Source organism: Stenella coeruleoalba, assembly GCF_951394435.1.
Source record: "Stenella coeruleoalba genome assembly, chromosome: 8".
Taxonomy (NCBI): domain Eukaryota; kingdom Metazoa; phylum Chordata; class Mammalia; order Artiodactyla; family Delphinidae; genus Stenella; species Stenella coeruleoalba.
In genome coordinates, this window is record NC_137154.1 from 70549055 (window position 1) to 70575279 (window position 26225).

Sequence of the window (26225 nt, forward strand, 5' to 3'; positions counted from 1 at the left end):
CATTTACAAAATAATTGGTTATAGATACTCTATAATGTGATGCTCATTTTCAAGAATTAAAATTTAGATTTAAAAAATCCTTAAAAATGCAGAAAGTCATCAAGATCACATCACTCTGCCTTAAAAATAAGAACAAGTATTTGATATTTAATACTTGATTAACCTTTCTGTCGATACACTAGCATATTTGGGTGATTGAAGTTTTATTCATGACTTCATAATTGTTAAAGATAAATAATAATCTATGATTATCTATAAAAAGCCAAAAGGGTATATGTTTTCCTTTTTACCTCCCTTCATAATAATTTAGAAAAGGTCTTCCTTTCCAACCACACAGTAAGCTCTCTAAAATCTAGGTCATATTCTGTATACCTTTGTATTCTTCAAAAACCCTTGAACATAAATACCAATTAAGTAACTGTAAATTAAATTATTTCACAAATTAAGCATCTTTTCCTATCTTTAGGTCTTAATTGAAAACACCTCTAGATTAATATATAATGTTCAAATTACAGATTTGATACACTTCTGAAAATACAATGTCTCACCTACCATAGAGTATAAAAGCAAAAGAATACAATTGCAGCTATCTTTTGAATTCTAAGTTAAAGAGAAAAAACTAGTTTTCTGATTAAATATTAGTAAGTACATAAGGTTCCTAAAGGGAAATCCTGGAATGATTGCTATGATAACATAAAGGAATATGGTATAGAAACAGCTACGATACCTTCATTCATTTTCAGATTGTATACATCTGTGGCTACATATCTGAGCTCTCATTAGCCACCTACACACACATGATTATTCCCTTGGCAGTTTATCTGTAGCTTCGATGGATATCTATTAAATGCATGAACTTTTGTTTTCATCTCAAGGCATCTTCAATTTACCATCTCACTTGGATTTGCTCTCAGCACTATCCCTCACTTAATTTGTTCTACTCTATTATTTCAAAATGCTGAGAGTCTTAACATTTTTATAAAAGACATATTTATTGTTAAAACAAACAAAAGGCAATGAAGAGAAACAGATGGTAAAAATAATTTCCAGTAACCTCACCACCCAGAAACAAATACTATTTATTTTGGAGTCTCTCCTTCTGTATTATCTTTTTTAAAAAAAGGAAAAACCTAATATCCTTAATAAAGGGGTTTTTTTCCATCCAATAACCTATTATGGACATCAGTTCACATCAACACATAGATCTACATCCTGAGAGTTGTCTAGTGCTCCACTGCATTTATGTCACATAATTTGTTTAATCAATTCCCTTGTTAACGGTAACATCAGGGTATTAAGTATTTACTGATGATACTTTTTTTTTTTTTCTGTACGCGGGCCTCTCACTGTTGTGGCCTCTCCCGTTGCGGAGCACAGGCTCCGGACGCGCAGGCTCAGCGGCCATGGCTCACGGGCCCAGCCGCTCCGTGGCATGCGGGACCCTCCCTGACCGGGGCACGCACCCGTGTCCCCTGCATCGGCAGGCGGACTCTCAACCACTGCGCCACCAGGGAAGCCCCTACTGATGATACTTTTAAGTTGAGAGATGATTCAACTGGAAATTAACCCCATACTAAGATAAGGCTTAGTCAAGGAGGAAATGAATACAGAAAAGAAAAGGACGAAAGAAGATTACAAAGGATAATGTGGTCTTACTCTTTAACCTCTAATATACAGCACACTCCTGACATTTACGGAAGGCTAGGTGGCCCAACAATGAGAACTACAGGGCTTTACCTCTTAAGTGGGTGTGGATGCAAGAGGCAACAAGGGAGGCTGTTGCCAAGGAAGTCTTTTAACAGGAGAAGTAATGCACAGATCCCCAACTGTAGGAACCAGTTAGAAAAAGATGGCAGAAATTGTTAAGCTTTTATTTTTAATCTTGTCATTGTTTCCAGTGTTTCAGAGATAATTCTGTTTAACTATAATCAAGAATGGCCCAGGGCTTCCCTGGTGGCGCAGTGGATGAGAGTCCGCCTGCCGATGCAGGGGACACGGGTTCGTGCCCCGGTCCGGGAAGATCCCACATGTCGCGGAGCGGCTGTGCCCGTGAGCCAAGGCCGCTGAGCCTGCGCGTCCGGAGCCTGTGCTCCGCAACGGGAGAGGCCACAACAGTGAGAGGCCCGCGTACCGCAAAAAAAAAAAAAAAAAAATACAGCCAGACCTAGGCAACCCTTTTCTCTCAGGGACCCAATTCTAATCTTATATCTGAGCTCCTCAAATTTTCTATTAATCTGAAGATAACAATTATCACTCATTATTTAAGGGAAGGAATTGTTGTATAGCATTTTGAAATACTCAGACAAAAAGTGCTATGTAAAGAAAGATGTTATGCTAGCTTAATCAGTCATGCAATAACTGACAGGAAATAGTCTCATACCTTAGTTTTGCTGTACTGCTATTTTAGACCATGAAAATGCCTTTTAAAATTTCCTTTTTTATAAGTCTCAAAGTCAAAAGCTGACTGCCCATTGCCATGGAGACAGTTCTATTTAAGGTACTACATTAGTCCTTTCCTCACAGAAGGAGGATAAAAAAGTGGTCAATAAAAAGGCATCGATCTCCATGGTTTAGAATTAAGTCACTAAAAATGCTTCTTGGGCAGCCAACACAGAAGGGAAATTTGGGAGTGGGTTAGGAGGGGGCAATTTAATACAGTCCATTATTTTTCCTGAGTAAGAGCAACACAGGTTAAATTTTAGTACTAAGGTAGAGACAATATGAAGAAAACTCCCATTACCTCAAAATTAGATGCAACAAAATAAAAGTACTTATATTCACTATCCTAGATGAACTGCAACTAACTGGAACTATCTTTCCTTTTCAAAGAGCAATCTTTTATCCTTTTATCTAGGGCCCATGTGTAATATACATTCCTTAAGTTTGTTTTATTTTAATTTTCAGGCTTCCTGACATCCCATTCGTAATTGAAGAGTAAGCTACCAGTTTACAGGTAAAAAAGAACACTCATAATTTATATACATATTTAATCTTATCTAAGAGACTCAAAATAATTTAAAAGGACAATGTGGCAATTCTAAATCTGTCTTTAAGACACATATATTCATTTCTCCTTCTATTTAAGAAAAAACTAAGATAATTTATTTTCCATGAAAACTTAAAACATCAATCTTCCTTGCAATAAAAGTCACCTAAGATGATAAAACCCATCAGAGTCTACCAGTGTTAGTGCTAAAACACCTATTTTTATGTAGACAAGCAATTCCAGGAGATATTTTCACTTGATTTCAGTCATAAACAAGTTTCCAAAACCCATCTCTTTTTTTCCTTAAGCTGAAGTTCAGAATCTAGCAACAATGTAATAACATTTTTCTCAAGATAAGAGCAAATTGTACCTGAAAGTCTCAAATCTGTATTTTTAAAACAGGCAAAAGAAATCTTCCTGATTCTAGAGCTGGTACTTGCCATTATTATCTCTAAAGAGTAGAGCTTTAGAATCAATTTAATTGGAAACAATTTCCTCCTTTACCATATTTCTCAAATAATTGATAACGCATACTGAACGTAAAATGGATGTGTAAATTTTGATTTGTATAAGTATTTAGATAAGAATCCTAACTAGTAATTTTCAATCCATAGAGTGCATCTGTATCACCTGGGGGGGCTTATTCAAATACAGATTGATGGGTCCCACCTCCAGAGTTTCCGATTCAGCGGGTCTGGGATGGGGTATAGGAATTTGCACATCTAACGAAGTCCCAGGTGATGCTGATGCTGCAAGCTCCAGGACCACACTTCAAGAACCATTGTCCTAGACCTTAAACAAACTCCTTAGATGAGAGAATTGTTATTCCTTGTTAAAAATTACTTCAATCTTTCCCAAAATGAACCATTTTAAAGAAAACAATAGCTTCAGTCCCTCGGGGAAAACAGTAAATCATAGCAATTTGGAAAGGCTATTAATTCAATCAAGACTATGTTAATTCCTAAAAAACTGCTATCTAGTGGTTGGATAACTGCTGTGAGGTTACAATGACATTCAGGAAAATAACCCCCTGACCAGCAATAAATGGCTTGTGTCGCCTGTGAATCCTTGAAAAACAAGTATCTACTATTAAACTGTGCAGAGGAACTTAGTACTTGAATGTAAAATTTTCTTAGAAATAACTGTAAATCAATTATGACAATTACATATGCTCCAGAAAATGTATATGTATCGAGTTTCTATGAGTCCCATCTAGCTTTTCCACTGACTTACATCTTCATTTTTAGAAATCCTTGATCTTGGATTGATTGATCCAAAACTGACAGCACATTATGTTTTAGTTTTCAAGTGCTCTACAGCTCTGTCAGATAGTTAATTACCCATAAACACTAAAATGCATTAAAATGACTATAAAGACAGAATAAAAGGAAATGGCCTTTTATAGTAACAGCGCACTCCTCTCCTTTTTTATGGTCATGAAATGCATACCTGTCACTAAAAAAAGTGATGGACGAGTTAGGAGTTCTAGAGGACAAATTACTTCACTTTCATGACATCAGAGTACCTTTCATGAAACACAGTGGTTTGTTAAATGCTAAAATTACTAAATGCACACTGCCACACATGTTCAAATTTTACTGGCACTCTAAAAGATTCAACACCCTGTAGCACATTGATGGCAGGAACCTGAGTTAGTTTCTTACTCAGTAAGAAATTGTTCCTTAAAAATATCTGAAGTTAAATGAACTTATCATCCAGGTATTCATTAATTATCAAATCTTTCCATTTGCCATTGTGACAAATATGTTCTCTGCAATAGCTTTGATCCAGATCATTAGTAAAGGAAGCAAGAGAAAAACACATTGATGTCACGTACTTACCTTGAGAAGTTTAACATCAGTTAAAAGTAAAATGTGTTCCATTAATATCTGCTGCTTAGACATTATGGAAATTTGTTTTTTTAAACCAAGTGCATCAGATTTGTGATTACTTCATAAGATAGAAGAACAAGAATGATCATCCGTATCAATACATGGGTTATGTACATTTAATTCTCCCATATATCATCATAACCATATGCAATCGTAACAAGAGTTGGTCAGTAGAACTCCCTACCAGATGTAGTTTGGAGGACACATTATTAAAATGCATAGTTACCGATCTTCATTTCAATGAAAATTCTGAGTGACTGACTAGGTTTGAATCTTGCACGTTGCACTAGCTGTGTCATTGCTCTGGGTATCATTAGATCTCAAGCATGGAAAATATCATATACTGATGCTTTTACAAATGTGGGACCTGGATAAATGGTGCCATGTTATAGTCACTGATTAAATGCTCAGTGTGAAATTTTTAAAGCTCATTTCCATAAAAAGTATTTTGAATAGCTAATGATTTTCCAGGTTTAAATTACTGATAGCCATCACTTCTACTCACCAGAAAGGGGTTTGTTTCCATGGAATTATCCTCCCCTCACACACACCCTCCAATACCAACATTCACGTATCTCTGCATTCAGGTACTACTCTTGTCAGCTCTGGAGCATCTGTTCATTTCATTTAATGTTCTTGAGTGCCGCTATGTGAATGTTGGTTGAGGAAGGTAGATAAGGAATTAGGACTTTAATGGAATAAGACAGAGTTCAACTCTTTAAAATTATTTACTATAAAAATTACAGGGCTTCCCTGGTGGCGCAGTGGTTGAGAGTCCGCCTGCCGATGCAGGGGACACGGGTTCGTGCCCCCGAACCGGGAAGATCCCACATGCCGCGGAGCGGCTGGGCCCGTGAGCCATGGCCGCTGAGCCTGCGCGTCCGGAGCCTGTGCTCCGCAACGGGAGAGGCCACAGCAGTAAGAGGCCACAGCAGTGAGAAGCCCGCGTACCGCAAAAAAACCAAAACCAAACAAACAAACAAAAAACTACAATGCTTGTTGCACTGCCAATCTGTAGTCATAGGAATGTCTATGGAGCTACTGTATATTCTCTTCATGTGAGACCTCAAAGATAGTATGAGTAACAGAGCTCTGTGATACTAACACGGGGACTCTGGCCAGCACAAAAACAGATTCTTAAGTGATAAGTTGTGCACTGTGACATATCAATCCAAACAACTCATATTAGATTTTGGAAAACTCTCGAAATGTAACTTTAATTAAAATGTTAGCCTCTGTAATACTAATGGCACTTCCACTGAACTCAAACAAGGTGTGACAATTTCAAAAGAGGTAAAAAACACTCTGTTTATCGGTGCTAAATGACCTGACAAATGTGCTTTCAAGTATATTCAGTATCTACAGATTTTTAAAGTTTTACTTTGGATCCATCCAAATTACATGCTCTCTATCCAGGTACTAAATAGGCAGGTCATTCCAGTTAGTTGTTTTTACAAATGGTAATGTTTATTACATAGTTGGCTTTTGATTAATTTTGTACACCAATGAAAGTAGATAGAATTACATAGAAAAAACTTTTTAATAGGCCTATCAGAAAGGTCACCTAACCGAGGTCTCTGATGCAAAATGCTTTGCACTGCTTCTACACCAAGAAGTCAGCAAACTTCTGACTGCTGGCTAAATCTGGCCTGCCACCTCTTTTTCTGCTGCTTGGGAGCTAGGAATGGGTTTTATATTTTTAAATGACTGAAAAAAAATCAAAAGAATGTTTATGACATGTGAAAATTATACAAAATTACAATTTCAGGACCCCTAAATAAAACTGTATTGGAATAAAGCCGAATCCATTCTTTAATGAATTGTCTATGGCTGGTTTCACAATACAGAGGCAGAAGTGAGTAGCTGTCACAGAGACAGCTCCTTAGCCCTTACTTTGGGCCAGCAAGCCTAAAATACCTACTATCTACCCCTTTATAGAAACAGTTGCCAAACATGATCTATACTATCTGCCAGGGGAGGGGCATAATCTTGAAGATCTCTTTGTGAGATCCAGGTGTGTGTTGCAACTCATCACGTTGCTTACGCAAGAACCCTGATGTCCTCACTTGGGGTTCTTTCTGCGTCTAACAGGCAGGGGCACTTCATGTCTGTTGAGTGAATAAATGAATGAAAGATATTCACAAAGTTTGTGAGTGGTTTATAAATGTTTACAGCCTTTACATTTCTTGCCTGCTTGAGAATATGAAAGCCATTAAAGGGTGATAGCATTGAGACACAGAATGAGTGTAAAATGGCAATCCATATATTTTTACCAAAAAAGGAAAATTGTTTCTACAATCCTATTTACCAAAATATATATTTCCCCTCATTTTTAAGGGCACTAAATGTTAAATAGGTCTCTAGCATAGTCAAAAGAATACTTATAAGTTCATGTTAATCTTGGGTGCTCAATAATCAACATACTTTGTGTAAAGAATATTAGAACCTAGACCTTGTAGTCATTTTAATAGTTGTACAATATAAAACAATTGATATTTCACAAGATTATTAACTATATGTCATACTTAAAAAAATAAAACTATAACACAAATAGGATTCCACACTCCATCTGAGAATTCATTAATTTCAAGTAATATATTATACAAAAAAGCTTTGATAAAAGAATTTGAGCATCACTTGGGGTTTAGTGCTAAGGTACCTTTAGCTTAGATGATTTTTGTTTTGTTTTAATTCTTTTTGAGTGGAGTAAACTTGCTGGGCTAATTTGTTTTCTTTATTAATTTATATCAAAAGAATTAAGATACACATGTTAAATTCCTAATTTCAAATAAAAAGGAAACTTGCTGGGGAGTTAAAATTGATTATTTTTTTCATTTATATTACCTTAAAGACAACAATGGGTAGTAGAAACAGCTTAAAATGCACCATTCTGGACTAGAGTCTTACTGAGCACAAAGTGAATAAAGATAGGTCAGCTTGATACTGGCCCTTGGTTATCTCAACATCCTGATTATCATCCAATTTTTATCCCTTCCATCAACTCCTGCTTGAATATTGGATGATACTGCAGTCTTCCTATTAGACACAACAACCAATAACCAAACATATTCTCAGAGTGAACATATTAAAAAATATTTTTTGTCAAAATCATTAGCCTTCTTAGTGTTAAGCATACAAGTTAGGAAAGACAGCTCCAGTGAAGCAGTTACTTACGATTTCACAATGTATCTTCCCCTGGAAACAATCTTATACCTAGTAGTTAGGTTTCCAGCCTAATCAGTAAATGGCTATTAAGAATACTAGTTACATTAATAGTACTGCAGAACCTAACTAGATATCTTAACTGTGTTTCTATAGAAAACTCTCAAGAGTTCCAATTAACAAATAGCAAAACCACGTCTTCCCACAAATCTCTCTCCCTTTGTAAGACAAAAAACTCTTCTGTAGACACAGTACTGTAGGAGTGTTGGCAGGGGAAGGCCAGTGGAAGGATGAAGTCCCAGGGTTTCCTCGTTTTCTTTCATTATCATTGTTGCCTTAACACAGGAAGCCAAAATGAATAGTGGAGGGACTTCCCTGGCGGCACAGTGGTTAAGAATCTGACTGCCAATGCAGGGGACACGGGTTCAATCCCTGGTCCAGAAAGATCCCACATGCCGCGGAGCAACTAAGCCCGTGCGCCACAACTACTGAGCCTGCGCTCTAGAGCCCGTGAGCCACAACTACTGAGCCCATGTGCCGCAACTACTGAAGCCCACATGCCTAGAGCTCATGCTCTGCAACAAGAGAAGCTGCTGCTGAGAAGCCGCACACCTCAACGAAGAGTAGCCCCCACTCACCGCAACTAGAGAACGCCCGCACACAGTGACGAAGACCCAACGCAGCCAAAAATAAAAATTAATTAATTAAATAAAATGAATAGTGGAAATAATCATTCATGCTACTTCTTATCTTCATAAATTAACTCTTTGTTACTGCAAAAAAAAATTTACCAAAAAGTGAGAATGTTTTCTAGAGGTCCTCTTTATGAGACACAATACGTAAAATGTTTCTAGACAGTGTCGTTGGTCACAGACATTATAGCACTACTGAATGAATCAATGTTATTGAACTAATGTATGGCTGGCTGGCAAAAGGAGTCGGTCAAAGTTTGCTGGGAAATTAGGAAAAATATACCCTGGGATAAGAATGGTCACAAAATTAACAATAGATTTACATAGATAAAACAATGAACTAGATAGGTCAAAACTGTCCAATGAGAACTTCAATTTGATTCTCATTGATTTAATCTTATAAAGAGAAAAAATTACATTTTTCATGTAAAATTAAAGTAGTAGAAAATATCTGAACTTGAAATCACTCCTATTAATCTCAAGTAATCAGGTCCTATTGTTTCATTAATTTTATGTTTTCTGAATCTTGTACATAAAGAAAACATGTGGAGTACAAGGCAATGCAGTGTTTATAGCTGTATAAAGAGCCAGGCTTTGGAGTTAGACTGGTTTTAAATCCTGAGTCTGTCACTTATTGGTACTATGATTTTAAGCAAGTAACTAAGGCTCTCTGAGCTCTAGTTTCTTCATCCATAAAGTGTGAATAATAATTCTTTATAGGTTTGTTGTGATGATTAAATATAATAATACACATGTAGAGCCTGAATACTTAGCACAGTCCATGGCACATAGGTGGTATTCAATAGAAGCTACTATTGTTATTGACATTATAAAACGCATTTCAAAACTAAGAGTTACAGTTTCAGATAATTACCATAATCTTCCACAAAATCCAGTTTTAGTTACCTGTGAGGTAAATTTGACCTTTCTAATTCTGCATATATCTAAAAAAAAAAGAAAGAGAGATTTCATTTCTTCAACTGCCTAGTTCCATCTTTGCAATATAGGAAGATGCAAAAATAAAATATATATCTAGAAATGAGAACATATACCTGCAGTACAAGTAGCTATTAATTAGTAGAGAAAGTAAGTCTTACTCAAATCTATACTTTAAAGAATCTCTGGTACAAAAAATAACATGGCCCTAGTCAGCCAGTTTTACACTTGATCATACTTACGCATATGCTATGTTCAATACATTCTTTGTGAAACATAGGTAAAATGGCTGTCATTCCTTATTAGCTTGGAGCAGCAAAATGCAACCCACCACTGAATAACCCATAATATTCATGTGTCCCTTAGCGCGGCAGTCAGTATTCTGGCCCATAGACCAATAAATAACTTCTGGGAGTATCTAAAAATTAAAGGCTAGCTAAGAGGTAGTCCAGGCCTATGAAGAATTCTCTGGTTAACAGTTACCAAGGGTGATCTCCTTGGTGGCCAAGGAGATCAAAGTAAAAGACTTGGGGGAGGTAGAAGAGGGAAAGGCTTAGCCAGAATTCTCTGGTGAAACAAACCTCAGGAGGAGACCTGCAGAGAAACTGAGGTTTAAAGGTTACTCCTTTAAAGTAGCCTTCCCTTAGAGAAGTCTAGCAGATTCCAGGAGATGAAGCATGTGTACCTATCAAAGCAATGGCCATTTTACATTTCTGAGAGAGATCAACTGCTAAGGCCAGTGTCCTGATCCTCTTAGTGAACTGACATTCTTGCTGCCTATCAGAACTCCCTCGAAAAAGTGGTATGATATTTAATCGAAACATTCTCATGGTCACAAAGATGAAAAAATAATTTTTGTTATTAAACTTCTCAAAGTGTTCAGATAAATCTTATCAATAAAGAGGACAAAATATGGCTATAAAGAACAGACAAATCTTGGAAAGTGAGAAAAGAGTTGTCATTTTCTTAGCTAGATTATACTGTATTCAATATAAATGTACTGCCAATATTTGCTAAAAATAAACTTTCCATTAACCTGATCCCAAATAAGAGGCAACCTAGTAGGGGAAAGATATATATAAATTTTAATTATAATTCAACATGCAAAGTGCAATAAATGCAGTATGCTTGACTAGCATAGCAGTCCAGAAGACAGAAGAAAAAAACGTTTGAAGATTAGGAAAGACTTTTTAGAGATGTCACAGTTGTTAAGAAAAAGTTTGAACAATAGAAATTCTACATGTTAACTGTAGGTTTAGATGGTATAGGATAGATATTTTCAAATAGTTTATACATCTACTCATACATTTAACGTAACTGTTAACACAATACATGACTAAATGTTTTGGCTTGGCAACGTATATACTGTGTATTGTGAATTCCACCTCCTCCCTCTATCCCCACTCCTACCACAGTGATGTCTAATGGACAGGTGAGCTACTGGTAGTCATTCATAGGTCTCACCAGATGTAATCAGATAGATCCTTATGCCCATCCCTTCAACACCACACTGAATTACAGGTAGCTGTTGGCTGCCATAGCTTTGTGTACAGGGTAACCCCCCCTCTCCCAACCACACACACACACACACACACACACACACACACACATAAAGTGGAAAATGCCCTATACCTTAAAGGGCTGCAATATTTAGGGATTTCCACATTCAGAGCTGTCCTATCTCCTGTCTACAATAGTGGTTTTCTTGTTCTTTACTGAAACAATCTAGTTATCAGTAGTCTACATTGATACTCCTCTTTCTTCTGATTCTTGTCCCTTCTTCTGTTGCTTCTCCCACACTTCTCAGCTTTCAAGAAAAAAAGGCTAACTTTGCTACTCAGGGCCTTTCTTTCCTTTTCAGCCAAGAACCAACCAATTAGAGCACAATGGACATAATCTTTGGATCTGACCATTCTTTAGTTGTTGCATAGTAAGTACTAAGGAGAGCATTCCTTTAGAGCCAAAGAGCTTTGTTTTTGTCCATCCCCGGTTTCTACCAGGTAAAGGGATGCTCACAAAACTTACAGAAAGATATCTCTAGCTAGTCTAAGTCTTACTACAGCTCTTACTCCACTTATTGGGTTACATCCCAATAAATCCATCATAAATCAAAAATATCCTAGGTCAAAAATGCATTTAATACACCTAGCCTACCTTAAATGTGCTCAGGACAATTACATTAGCCTACAGTTGGGCAAAATCAACTAACACAAAGCCTATTTTAAAATAAAGTGTTGAATACATCATGGAACTTATTGTATACTGTACTGAAGGTGAAAAACAGAATGATTGTATGTGTCTGGAATGGTTGTAAGTGAATTGGCTGTTTACCTTCATGATCACATGGCAGACCGGGAGCTCCACTTGCTACTGCTGCCCAGCATCACAAGAGAGCATCATAAAGCATATCACTGGTCCAGGAAAAGATCAAAATTCAAAATTCAAAGATACAGTTTCTACTGAAAGCCTATCACCTTTGCACCACCATAAAGTCAAAAAATTGTAAGTCAAACCTTCCTCAATCAAGGACCATCTGTACTGTGGTACTAGAGAAGCTTCTGAGATGTCACTGAAAGGTGCTGGCAGCATCTGCAAGTGATCCCCACATAGAGCAGAGATGACTGGTTTGGGTTTATCTACATTTTCTGCCAGTGATATTTTATTTCCCCCATAGACACTCTAAAGAATTACATGTATATGCAACATACACTGCTGTCAGGATCTCTGGCTCAGCAGTTCTCAAAAGTTTTGGTCTTGGAACTCCAAAGAGGACCTCCTCTTGAGGTCCCCAAAGAGCTTCTCTTTATGTGTGCGTTATAACTGTCAATATTTACTATTGGATTTAGTGTAGAAGTTAAAACAGAAATTTTTGAATGTCTATTAATTCATTTAAAATAATAACAAATCCACTACATGTTATCATGGCACATGGTTTTTATAAAAATAATTTTATTTTCAAAACAGAAGAAATGGAAGAGATTTACATTTTTGTAAATCTCTTCAATGTCTGTTCAATGTAAGACAGCTGGATTTCATATCTGCTTCTGTATTCAATCTGTCGTGATAGGTTTTGATTGAAGGTATGGAAGGAAAATCTGGCCTCACACAGATATTTAGTTGGACAATGCAAGAGATAATTGTGAATACCCTGCTTTGATACTACACCAAAACTTGACAAGTAGAGCTTCTGAAAGGTGAGTCACAATGTGGAATCTGAAGCCCAATCAGTAAACTTCACTTTCTATATTATATTAAAATTCATTTCTCTATGTTGTATTTTGAATGGATTTTTTACCCATGCATGATTTTGATAAACAGTTTCTCAAAAATGAGTCAAGTGATCCTGAAAATTCAAGGAAAACGACTGACAATATTCATTGGCAGTGGTAAAAAGAATGGTCAGATGGCAAAGATTATGTCCATTGTGCTCTAATTGGTTGGTTCTGAGCTGAGAAGGCAAGCAAGGTCCTGAGTAGCAATGTCTTCATGCATTGGTCACTTAAAAGATACTGGCTCATTGAGTCATGCAGATCTTCCAAACGTTGACACATTTTGTAATATAATATACTATAAAAAAATCACACCCATTAATCACCCTTCCTTTCAAAAGGAGAACCTTTAAGAACTGGGAAGCTTTCAGGCTAATGGTGACAGATATACATTTTCCAAAATTCGAATTATTCCTTGAAAGCTTGAATTTTATCACTGGCAATAAATATTGTCGGTGTTTTTCCTTAAATTTTCAGGGTCACATTACTCAATCTTAAGAAAATTGTTATCAAATACCCAAGTATGACAAACCAAAGTTTGCCTAACAGGTGTTCTTTTAAGTAAAAATGGGGTTCATTTTAAAAGTGGCTAGTTTAGCTTGCAACTAAAACAACTGCACAGGTTCTTTCCCTAGAGACAACCAGATTGCTATGCAGTAGAAGCACATAGTATACTTCTCATCACTCAAGGGTCAGGATTTAACAAAATTTAACAGTGATTATCGTTTGGTGCCACTACCCTGAGTTACACTGAGGGGCCAGCACAGTTTTACCTCCACTGCTTTTGCACAGTGAAAGAAGAAATAAAGTCTTGTATGATCATGAAAATAGTTTTGACCTCCCAGGCCTGCTGAAATGATCTTGGATACTCCCAGGGTCTGAAGATCATATTTGAGAACTGTGCTTTACCTCGTTAAAGAATTAACCAAACTACTGTTAAAGAGATAATAAAAATAGCCAGCTAACTCTTCTCTTTCCCCTCCAGTTGATCTGCAATAATGTGTCAAAGAGTGGCTAAAAGTCACATTTCCAACTAATGTTACCTGGAGAGTTTTAGGTACCTATAGGCATTCCACAGATGCTGAAGCTGGGGGATGGGGGGGATGGATATTCCCTGATGGCCTCAATACTACAGGGGACAATTCGAATGTAGTTTATAGCTTATTACAGAGGTGTTATTAAAAATTAAATGGACTTCATACGAGTTGTATGACAGAGTCCATGCCTTTTAAGTTTTCTCAGTTTATGAGAATCAACTGATAATGTGAAAGCACTGTAAAAATTGTGAAGGTCTACCCAAACATAAGTTATAACCCAGTCCCTTCAAAGGGGAAAAAGAGGATGAAGAAATTGGGAGAAAAAGATTGAGACATGTTTTTACTTCCAGGCTCTTCTCCTAAATTAAAATAATTAAACATTCTTTGCTTTACCCTAGATTTGCCCCAACTTCTATTAAGCACGATCATCCTTAACTCTTAGTCTTTTCAAACTTAATACCAATATCCCTCATCTGCTGAGGTGTCCAAAAGGCAATTTTACTTTATTTAATTATTTGAAACATCAAAATCAATGCGTTGGATTACTATTTAAGGAGCGGGAGGGGTAGAATATGCAAATAAAAATCGGTATGTTGATCACGCTAATTAAAAGCATAATATCTTTACCTCTCACTTACAGGCAATCATTAGACAAGACAGAAAAGTGAAGACTAACCAAATTACTCCGTATGTATTGAAATATATTGCCACAACACACAAAAGACCTATTCTAGGAATAGGGAAAATACCTAGACTTGTCTTTCTTATATTTGTAGTTGTACTTTACGGCTTACAAAGTACTTTAACACAGATTACCTCTCTCCAGCTGTGCAGCAACCTGCAAGGCAAGTAGAAATGATGTACATTTTACAGAGAAAACTAGGCTGCAAGAAGTTAACTAACTTGCCCAAAATTCAAACACGTATCAAAGACCTAATGATGAGCATATCTTGTGACTCCCAGTATCACTACATTTGCAGTTATATTTTAGCAGTTTATTTATTTGGTGGTGGGGAGGTTATAGAAGCAGTAGAATCCCTTTACAAATGAAACCTTACATTGAATCTGAACTATGAAACACATAAATACACAAAAGCATTTTTATAAGTGTTTTAGTTATAAATGAACAATTACTGATAAGTTTTTCTCACAAGTGAAAATTGAACATGAGTAGATATGCACAGGAAGGAAGATTTTTTAAAGGCCAGTGCCTTCATAATCAATGACAATCTTTCTGATCAATGTCTTATTAACGAAAATGTTCAAGTATATGTACAAAGGGAGCAGAATAAATTTTAATTCAAGGCCGGCACAAGAATAGTCTCGTAACAAAAGATTTTTGGGTGGTTGTATTTTTAAATTATAATTTTAAAAAGTACTTAAAATTTAATCCAACTCAAGTATTTTTGAACACTGAAGCATCTTAGGGCTCCGTAAAAAGCAGTTTGAAAACCACTGCATAATGGCTTGCTGTCATAAATTCACTGCTTGGTCTCTGTCTAGTTCATTTTCAGATAAAACTAAATAAAAAACTACTTTTGACAATCAAAAATATGTACATAAGAAACCTGATTAACCAAAGAAAAATACAGCTACTCATCCACAGTCAAAGCAATACGATTCTTTTGGTTGAACCATATAAAACTGCTATTAACTGACAATTTTGACTATAAAAATGAGGTTCATATGACTTAAACTAATACTTCCCATTTTATTTTCCCAGTCTCTTCACTCATCAAAAAGTTGTCAAAATAAGTGATCATATAAGCAAAGGGGAAAAAGTGCAATATCCAACAAAGATAAATCACTGGAACTACCTAAACATATTAAGAATTATAAAGTGGTAAATCCTCTAACTTAAAGTGCAGAGTTTTATTCACTTCAGTAGCACTAACTGCTCAATACTCAAAATACATTGTAATATGCACCCTTTTATTTATTGGAAGATGAGTGGACTGAGAGTTACCTACCTTTCTTAATGCAGTTTGGCACTCCACTTTGAAATTTATCTAGTTGTCAGTGGAATTTCTTCAGGTAAAATGTATTACACTTCACAACTCATTAACTTTTCCAAAGTAAATAGAAACATTTCCTCTTTTATTAAAACCTTTATTGAATTATTTTTGATAACAGAGCAAGTTAGAATAAGTAGGAGTTATAGATTTGAGGAGAGTTTTGTTTGTTCATTTCTTTCCCTATGTGGTTTACCTCTCCATTCTTTTTACTGACCTAAGGTTACCAAATTAGGTATATTTAATACGTAAAAAAGTCTCTTTTTTTTGGTAGACACTGAATCAAAATTATGAAGGTACTTCTAAGAATAAATGTAATTCTCATACAATATACAATTAAATTTTCAGATGTTGGGTTGAACCAAATTATTTTCTTTGAAGGTGAATCCAGTTCTTTTTGAAGTTCCCCCCCAATTCAATACATTGCAACAAATTAAGCCACTTAGAGAAAAAGGTGTCATGCCACATAAATAAAGGTAACTCTTCCTCCATCATTAATTAGGATTATAACAGCAAAGAGTAATTCACACTGGATGTGCATGATTGTCATTCTTCCATCATGAACTACACTGAACTAAAATTCAAAATGCTGTGACTCACATGGTTATTACTGAACACTTTATTAAGTGGAAAACACAAGATAAATCCAGAGAATCCCATTTTGAGCGTTATAGATGAATTTTGCTTAGAGTTATATACTTTCTATCAAAAAGAAAACCATTTCTTTATTAGAAAACTCTTACATGCTATTTTTAGAATGATGAAGAACTTAAAATGCTAAACACTTGATATCTTTTAAGAGCACTTAAGGCACTCTTAAAAAGCTACAAATGTCTGCCAAGTCATGCCATAACTGGCTCAAACAATCCCATTTCCATCTAAAGTTATTTCATGCTACTGCACGAATCAATATTAAATACCTTGGAGTTACTGAAAACTGGGAATTAGCAGAGGTGTGCATAGCAATTATAAGATATGAAAATGGTGACTATCCATTTTCCATATACTACCTCTGTCTTTTAATAATAGCTAGAAATGAGGATGTTCCTTCTAGGTAAATAGAAGTAGTTTCTTAAAAGCTAAGAGAAAGATATAAAGATGTCTTGAAAGCTAGCAAAGGGTCATGGATCCACAGCCATGGTTCTCTCAAAAGAAAAATAGATTTTGAAACTTAATACTACCTCCAAAAATTTAATTAGTCCACCAAATTGCCAGAGCCATTAAAAATAATCCAAGTCAATACAGCTCATTTTTCCCTTATTCAGTTAAAAAAAAAATTAGCTGTTTTTTTTTAAACCAGGCTTTAGTTTAATCAAACATGTCTCAACAACACTTTTTTTTTTCATGTTAAAGACATAACATCACTTTTAAAGTTGGAAAATCATCATCATCATCATTTTTTAAAAAGCTAAGTTCAGATGCCATCTGGCCCAGAAGTGAAAGAGTTAACATTCAACTAAGCTGCTCTGCGCTTCTGATCCATTACATTTCTCACGAGCTGCCCTACAATGAGCTGAGCAAGTATCAACTGTAATTTGATCCCAGAGTTTATGGAAAAAAATAACTGCACATACTCAACATGCACATTTAATAAAAATCTGTTTCAAGAAAAACATATCCGATAAACACAATTTAAGGCATATTTCACTGTTTGATTAACTTCAAATATGCAACCCCTTTGCTTTCTTCGTGCTCTCAAATCAAATGGGGGGGCGGGGGGGGGGAAGCAGCAGCCCTACTGCAGGGAAAAGAGGCTTGAAAAACAACTTTGATTGGCACTTGGCCTGACCCACAGAGGAAGAAAAACAGTTTTTGGACAAAGAGCGCAAATATTTGAGCTTGCTTACTTACATGCTTTCTTTCTTTCTTTCTTTCTTTTTTTAATATATAAAGAACAATCCCAATTGAACTGTATTTAGAGAAACTGACTAAAAACGGTGCAGTATTCATCTTAGTCTTTCAGTCCCGACGCATTTGCACAGCTCAGCAATTTTAATTCATTTGTACTGGACAAACAGAAGCACCTCAACTACTGTTTCCACTTAATGAAATGTAAAAATAGAGTCTCGAGAAGAATAAACTGATTATAATATTACCCAGTGGCGGCTGTTAAAGTCTGATAAAAAGCTTTTCTCGGTCTAAAACGACATCTTTTCACAGCCCCCTCACCCCACCCCCCTTAACGGAGCGACTAAGCCAAGTAAGCTAAACAATACTGGAGTAAACTTTCTATCAGTCACTCTGGGAAGCAATAAGCTGATTGTGCGTCTGATTTTTCTGGAGCAACACCGGGGGGCTGGGGATGAGTAAGTGCTAAAAAGGGATAACTCACGTCCACCTCAGTCTCCACCTCCCCCAACCCCAGCTTGAGAAACTGTAACGTCGAATAGCATTTCCCATGGGCATAAAGTTCAAGCTGCTTTACCAGTTCCTTTCAGGATCGAACTGCAGCCACAAGACGACCATCCAAAGAATGTAAAAAGGGAGTGTTCGGGGAAAGCGTGCAAGGAAGGCAGAAGCAACCGAATAAACAAAAACAACACCCGCAAGAGTTAGGCACAGCAAAGAGGGAGCCAGGTTCCTCTGGACCAGACCAAGCAGTTCTGATTTCACACCGACCTCCATCAAGAGCACTGGGAGAAGGATCGAACAGGTCCGTCCCTCCCTCCGCCCTGGGAGCAGGCCGGGGGTGGCAAGGTAAGGAGGTGAACGGAGGAACAGACCACAGGTCCCCCCGCCCCCCCCGCGGCCCCAAATCCCCAACCCCTGGGGACTAGCGTCTGTCCCGGCAGACATCAAAAGCAGCAGCAGGCTAAACCCTCCACTCTCAACCCATGCCCCCTTTTTGGGTCTCGGCGTAGGGAAGGTGCCCCGGGATCCCTTTGAGCCTTGCTCCAAGAGTGCGCCCCGGGGCCGAGCAGCCCGAGCCGCGGCCGGCAGGAAGCGCCCTTTTCGGGCCGGACCCCAGGCCGAGCCCGTACCTTCCGCAGTACTTTCCGGCAGTTGGTACAGAGCAGGTAGTTGGCGGCGGCCGACGGGCTGCTGCTGCCCCGGTTCATCGTGGCTGCGGGCACCGAGGGCGAGGGCGAGGGCGGGCGGCGGGCTGGGGCCGGGCTGTCACTGCGGCCGCCCGCGCAGCTGAGGGGCCGGACCGTCCCCCAGCCGCCGGCCGCGCTTCAGCCTCAGCGTCCTCCGGGCGGGATGTCGGGATGGGAGGCGACGCCCCGAGAGCGAACGGCTGCCCGAAGCGACCACCGCGGCGGCTACCGAAGCGACGGCGGAGACGGTGGCGGCTGCTCCTCACCGGCCCGTTGTTCCACCCGCCCCCATCCTCCAGACCCCCGCCCCCGCCAGGCTAGGACGAGCAGCCGCCACCGCCGCGCTGCTGCCGCTGCCGCCGCCGCCGCCGCCGCCGCCGCCGCCGCCGCCGCCGCCGCCGCCGCCGCCGCAGCAGCAGCGCCTCAGTGCGGCCCCGCCCCCGCCTCCCCACCACCTTCACCACCTCCACGCTCGGGCACCGCCCCCTCCCGCCAATCGGACCGCTCCAGCCACGCCCCCCGGGCGCTAGCCCACAGCCAATGAGCAACTAGAGCCCGGCTGGGAGCTGCACCGGCCAATCAGAGAGGCCGAAGACGCCTTGAATCTCTGGGCAAGTTAAGTTTGTCTCCGAGGCTCCGAACTGAAGGGAGATGGCGGGTTAGTTAGGTAGTGGGGTGGGTGGGAATACAGTGTGCTGCTCCACCAATAGGAGGAAGAGGGTGTGTCATATGCAAATAACCCCGTGAAGTCCAGCCCCTCCCCTAAGACAAGGCACAGCCCCTGCTCTAGGTCTCTGCAGAAATGGTGAGGGAATGAGATAAATAACTGGGAGCTAGAGCTCGCTAGTGGGTCTAAGACTGAGCTAAATATTTCCTGATTTCTTGAGAAAGAGGATGGGGGTGGGGGGAGCTAAAACGTCCTTACCGTCAGGGCAGTGGTTAGGCTTTCTCTTAACCAAAATCTTAGCTGTAAAGAAGACTGCAATCACGTAGCACTTTGCATCCAAGGATCTCAAAGAACTTTATGCATCATTTATCGTGAGCCCTGTTTTGCAAAAGACCAGTTACCTGAGGCTTCGGCAGCGGGTAGGGGATAGATGTTTAAGTATATTTGCACCAATAATCGAGTTAGAGGGAAGAAAAGACACAAAACCTGTGGGTGAGTGGTTTCCTCCTCCATCTAAAGCCCCTTCTCGCAGTCTCTCAGCAACGAAAATTCCTTTATTTGTCCAACACGAAAAGGCCAAAGAGACAGGGTTGTCTTCCACCCAAAAGTCCTTCTGAGGTAGCTGGTTAGATAAACGCAGAGCATGGAGCTCTGCCTGGGAGCGAAGGTTCAGAGAACAAATTGCCATTTAAAACTGTTGGGCTGGACCTGCCTCTTCCGAAGCTAAAAATGGATTTAGGATTTTGGCGTTCACGCTCTGGGGAGAGAAGGCAGATGTAATTGGGGAAAGCTCAGGCTGGCAGGGTGTGGGGGACAGGCGAGTGGGGGAGCGAGGTCTCCCGAGGAGCTAGCAGCGCGCATGCTAGTCGAATGCTGGTTCCCGACGACGCGAGACGCCCCGAAACCTGCTCCCCAGTGAGAACAAAGGCAGGCTCCGAGCGAGAACCTGATTGGTGCCCGGTCCTCACCGGTGTCCTCCGGACCCCGGAGATAACTTGCTCTGCCCACTGGCGCGGAGCTCCGTGCGCACTGGCGCCCCAGCTCCCCACCCGGCCTTGGCCGGGACCACATAGGACTGTGCGTTATGACATCACCTGTTTTCGCTGTTGAGAACACGATCGGTATTCTCTGCTTCTCTTTTTTTTAAAGGTCTCTGGTGTACGAGGATTTGTGAAGGCCTGCAGTTGGCAGAATGAATCTGTGGAGATGGTTTAAAAGAACGGTTTCACTGGTTTGCATTTCTTTCTTTTCTTCCCTTTCTTTTTAAAAAACTACCCTGGTTTCCTTAGGGATTCAGTGTAGTGTTGTGATGCAAAATCAGAAAGGTACACTTGGAGGAGCTAGCAAGTTTAGCATATCAAAGCTATTAGACCAAATTGTGTGGTTAAAACTGCCAATCTCCTCATTTTTCGACAGCTGCCTCCTCTCTGTCCCTTTTAGAGACCAACAGGCATAAACCAAGCCTACACAAGGAACAAAGGAAATGGAAATCTGCCAGTGTCAGGTTTAAATAGATTAAAATAGACTGGAAAACCCCCAAAGGGTCTAAGTTATGTGGTTGGGTAAATGTGTTGATCCATTTAACTAGTGATAGCTAACGTTCTCTTGGTGCTGTGCAGATTTATAGAGCCTAGAATAGCAATGGCATGGGGAAGGTGTATAACATGCAGTTAGAAGAAACTGTAAAAGCAAGAAGATTCAGCAAAGGGAGAAATTACTACGTACACTTCAACGCAGAGAACCAAGAAATCCAGGGAGAAAGGAAGTCTCAGTTGTCCTAAGAACTGAAACACATAGGTGTCCCCATTTAATGGTAAATATCTTGAGTTATGTTCCTGGCTTGTAAAGCAGATTTTATGTGAATACATTTTAAAGGAAAGGAGAAATTGAAGGATGAAGTGAATTTTTGTGCAGAGACTGAGTTTTCTCAAACAGTATTTTAACTTCAAATTATTTTCTATCATATACTTTTTATATCCTTTCCTTCTATTTAATAGCTAAAATTCTTTCACAGTGCAGTCCTTTAAGTTCTTCCATAACTAAATCTCTCAAGAGGGAGGCCAAGAGAGGCCAGCCCTATACAGTTATACCGTCTAACAAAAATTGCTAAAAGGAGGTTTTAGAGGAATCTCTTCATTGATCCATGGTCATATACATGTATGTGACCAAATGATGGCCCTCTCCACCAAATCCTCCAAACTGTTGTAACATTGTCTATACTGTCATTTATTTGGCAGTCAACCATGTACTGCACTGTAACATTTCTTCTATTGAACCACGGTATATGTGTCTGTGTCCCACCCCTGAAATCTCCAATCCAGTAACTCATTCTCAATACACAATGACCACTCTTTCTTCTGGTTCTCACACCCTCAGTCCCATCATCCTTCTTCTCCCCTCTCACGGTAATGTTCAACTTCTGGACACTTCCTTTCTCTTCCATTCCTCACCTGACCTCCCTTTCTTTCCCAGCTAGCCTGGATACCAGAAGGAGACTGTAACTTAGAGAATAAGTGACTTGCAAATCCTGGATCACATTGTTAGTTAAGAGGGAAGGAAACAAAAGCCCATTCTTTGAACTTTGTACAGAGCAAGGAAAAACTCCTCCCCTTTTGTTGTCTGGTTGATCTAAAACAAGAAAGAACTTTAGGAAAGTAAGATCTGGGTGAAAATTAACAACCAATGTGGAGCACTACTTCTTAATTTTTTAATTACAAAATGAGAATGACACTTCACGAAACATTTCACATCATTTAAAAATAGTTTTTGCTTGTTTTGAACTATTTTTTTTCAATGTGACTTTTTTTTCCTAGTTGTGCATAAAATCACATGGCTTGGATGTACCGTAAATTATTTAACCATTACTCCACTATGGAACATGTAGGTTGTTTCCAGCTTCTCATGATTATAAATAATAATGCTCTGATAAGCTTCCTCATATATAAGTTTCTGGCAGCATCTTTTATTCCTAGATATGGAATTTCTAACCTAAAGGATATGAATATGTTTTAAGGCTTTTGATGCAATTTGCTAAAAGATTTTGTGGAAAGGTTTAACCAATTTGCAACCAACTCACAGTGAATAAGAGCACAGGGGAGAGAATCATTTGAAAGCACAAATCTGATCTGTCATCCTCCTATAGAAGGCCAGTCAATAGTCCACTTAACTCTACTTCGAATGCCCTCCATCTCTTTCTCTTTGAAAGATCTCCTGGTAGAAATAAGCACTTGCCAAAGCATCCAAAGTGCTTTCCTGTAGCTCTTCCTTAGCATCAAGCTCAATACTGAAATGATTGGTTCAAATTCTATGTTCTCATTAGACTGGTGAACCCCTGAAGGGCAGGGATGGACTCCATTCACTTATCCACTCCCAACTCCTAGCTCAACCAACTTGAAGAGAAGTGCTTAAAAAATCTTGGAGAAAATAAGGAGTTTTCACTCTGACTTTCCTCAGTACACCATAAGTTCTTCTAGAACATCTCTTTTGAATCTCTAATAACAGCTACAGGAACTTATAAAAGGATCCCAGTACATATTTGTGAATTGAATGGCTCAAAACAACTATTTGGCAAAGCAGAGAGATTGGATTCGTGTCCTTATCTGTCACCAGTTCCTTCTCTGACATTGTACATAATGATCATAACTGGGACTTGCTATCTCTTTTATAAAATGAAACTTCCTACCACAAACCAAGGGTGTAGGGAGGGAGGGCTGAGGCACATTTTTATGCTCGGTGCTTTCGAAAGAAGATACCCTGTTAGTAACGTGCTGTGACTTTTGGACTTGAAACTGTTTATTTCTCTAGATATTCTCATTCTACTGACCTAAGAACAGGCCCCTTTATAGTTCCTAAATAAGGATTCGATTGAAAAAAATCAATTACTAAAGATATTTTTTAAATTCCATTTCTTGAGACAATAGGTCATTTTCTAACGTTTTGCCTCCTCAGACTTCTTTTTCTTTCCCCTGGGAGCACCCAAAGCCTTTGGATTTCAGGGAGAGTACTGCATTATTTACAAATTTGCAAATATTGTAATTTGTTTTGTGCACAAAGGAATTTGTACTTCACACAATTATAAATTGATTGCTCCCTTTGAGCTGTTAATTAGATTCCTGCGGTCCAAGACCAATACTACTCCAAAGGAGAAATTATGAGGATCTGATCCAAAAAGGCCACTGCTTGAGTGCCCATTCCCATCCCACCCCCTCCATCGCCCACCTCCACTGAGAAAATTATTCTTACTAAAGCTCATTTTTCAAAGAACAAATATTCCACCAACATCCAAATTTTTGTCGGCTTTCTCTTCTAACTTCCTATTTCAGAGTTTCCTGCATTTAACCCCATGTAAAGCAGACTGCAAAGGCGAGCGAGGCCCTCAGACGTGGGTTTGTTGCTATTTGTTTGGCCTGCAAGATGTTAGCCAGCACAGTGCTTTTTAAACATTGAATTACTTTAAGTATTTATAATTTAGGATATTTTGCCCCCCACCCCCAACTCTAGACTTCTGGCGTCTCTTGAAAATTTGTCAGATCTGATCACACTGGACTCATACTGCCACATGGCAACCATCTGCTGGAACCCAGTACCTGCTCTTTGGGTTTGGACATGCACTTTCTAGTTTACCAACATCTCTGTCACTCTTTGGGGTTCTATTTTGCCACTTTATTTACATTATCTTCTTGATCCTTGTAAGGATTCGCCACCTCTATAAACTTTCTCCAGCACCTAAATACCTAAATTACTGATCTGCTGACTGTCCCTCTTAACTTTATTATAGAATATGAATTGAAAAGAAACATCATCTCTTGGCTATAGCAAACGTTGAGGAAAGGGGTCAGATGTAAAGATTATCATGATATGTAAATCAACTATACTTCAATAAAAAAATATATTTAAAAAAGGAATATCATGATGGATAGCTAGGTACCCTGACACGTGTGTGTGTGTGTGTGTGTGCATGTGTGTGTACAAAATGGGAAGGACAGTTGTCTAAGAAGGGACTATTATGTCCTTTACACTCTTCACCCCACTCCTTATTCTAAGTCTGCCCGCATCCCCATTCTAATTGTAGCTTTAGGAGAAAGGGACCAAGGGGAATGTGGCAATAGTAGAAGGACCATGAAAGTGTTTCTTCCTAGTCAGGTATGGATTTGAGCACTGACTTTGCCCCTTACTAGATATATGGCCTTGGGCAAGTTACTTACCGTCTTTAGGCTTCAGTTTCCTCATCTGTAAGACCGAGTAATAATGCTACCTCCTCAAAGAGTGATTGTGAAGATTGAATGAGATTAATGCACTGTAGTGTTCAGCAAAGTGACTAGAACTTTGCAAGCCCTCAGAAAATGTCTGCTGCTAGCTGCCACAATACAAAGGATGTTATGTTCTCTACATACTGTGTGACCTTGGTCTAGTTACTTAACTGTTCTATGTCTTGATTTTTGTCATCTGAAAAGAGGATATTGATATTAGCTTAGTCATAGAGTTGTTTTGAAGATTAAATGAGCTATATGTAAAGCACTGTAAAACAATGCCTCGCATATAAGAAATGCTATATAAATATTTACTATTATTATATACAGTGGTCAGGAGATCTTTTTTATTTGTTTCTTTTTTTTCTGTGAAGATCTTTGATTTTCAAGGTACTTCTCAAAAGGTAATGTAGGGTAGTAGAAATAGCAATGGACAGAAAGTCAGAGGATCCAGGGTTTAGTTCAGTAGTGCTGTAAATGATGTGATTTTGGGTCTCAGTTCTCTTATCTATTAAATGTGGAAGGGTGATTAAGTAGGGTCAGGGCCAAATCCAGATTGTAGGAAAATTGAAGCTTATATAATGTGGGGACCTTACTTAATAAAAGAATATAAAACTATGGATGCAAAATTATTTATGAAAGCAAATACTTATTTAAAATCATCAATAGAATCAATAAACTTTAAAAAGTTGAAAATACTATAAACATCACAAAATCCAAATAAATAACAAATCTCTATTAATTAACTACCTGACACAACCCTGTATTACTTTTTTCCCTACATATTTTGGGCAGTATATTTTGATTTCCTCTTCATATGACAACGATTTTTGAAATGTTATCTTCTATGGAGAAAATAGAAAGGTAATTCAATTTTTTTCTCTAGTCTAGTGCCCTAGGATAGTTAGGCATCATGAAACGTCCTCCAACCTACATCTTTGTGATCTGATGCATGTGAATTGGCCCGGTGGGCGATAGAAATATTCCTAGAACCCATTCTTACGTTGGGACAACTCAAAACAGCAACCACACACTGAAATGACTGTGATCTTGCTCTCTCTCTATAACCCACCAAACCCAAGCTAAAGGTGTCTGCATCTTAACTTTCCCTTAGCCAGAATAACAAAAATACACATGGCTTCCCAATTCTTCCAGCATGAAGGAGAGTTTGAAAGAGGTAACTTGAGTGAAAAGAGACTGTGGTCTTTACCAATAATGGTTAAAATAGCTTGCTTTTGAAATTTAATTAAGAATATGACCACGTGAACACATTGCTCTGGCCTCT

The 26225-nt window shown here is 38.8% G+C and overlaps 1 protein-coding gene across 2 annotated transcripts in view; it reads right to left on the minus strand.

Moving 5' to 3' along the window:
• Positions 1–19315, minus strand: part of SESN3 (sestrin 3) — a 67496-nt gene extending 48181 nt beyond the window's left edge. For both annotated transcript variants that reach the window (XM_079928751.1, XM_079928752.1), the window contains exon 1: positions 18968–19315. In XM_079928751.1, the coding sequence (XP_079784877.1) occupies positions 18968–19045 (78 nt within the window). In that variant the 5' untranslated portion in view covers positions 19046–19315. The remainder of the gene's footprint in view (positions 1–18967) is intronic.
• Between the last annotated feature and the right edge of the window lie 6910 nt (positions 19316–26225).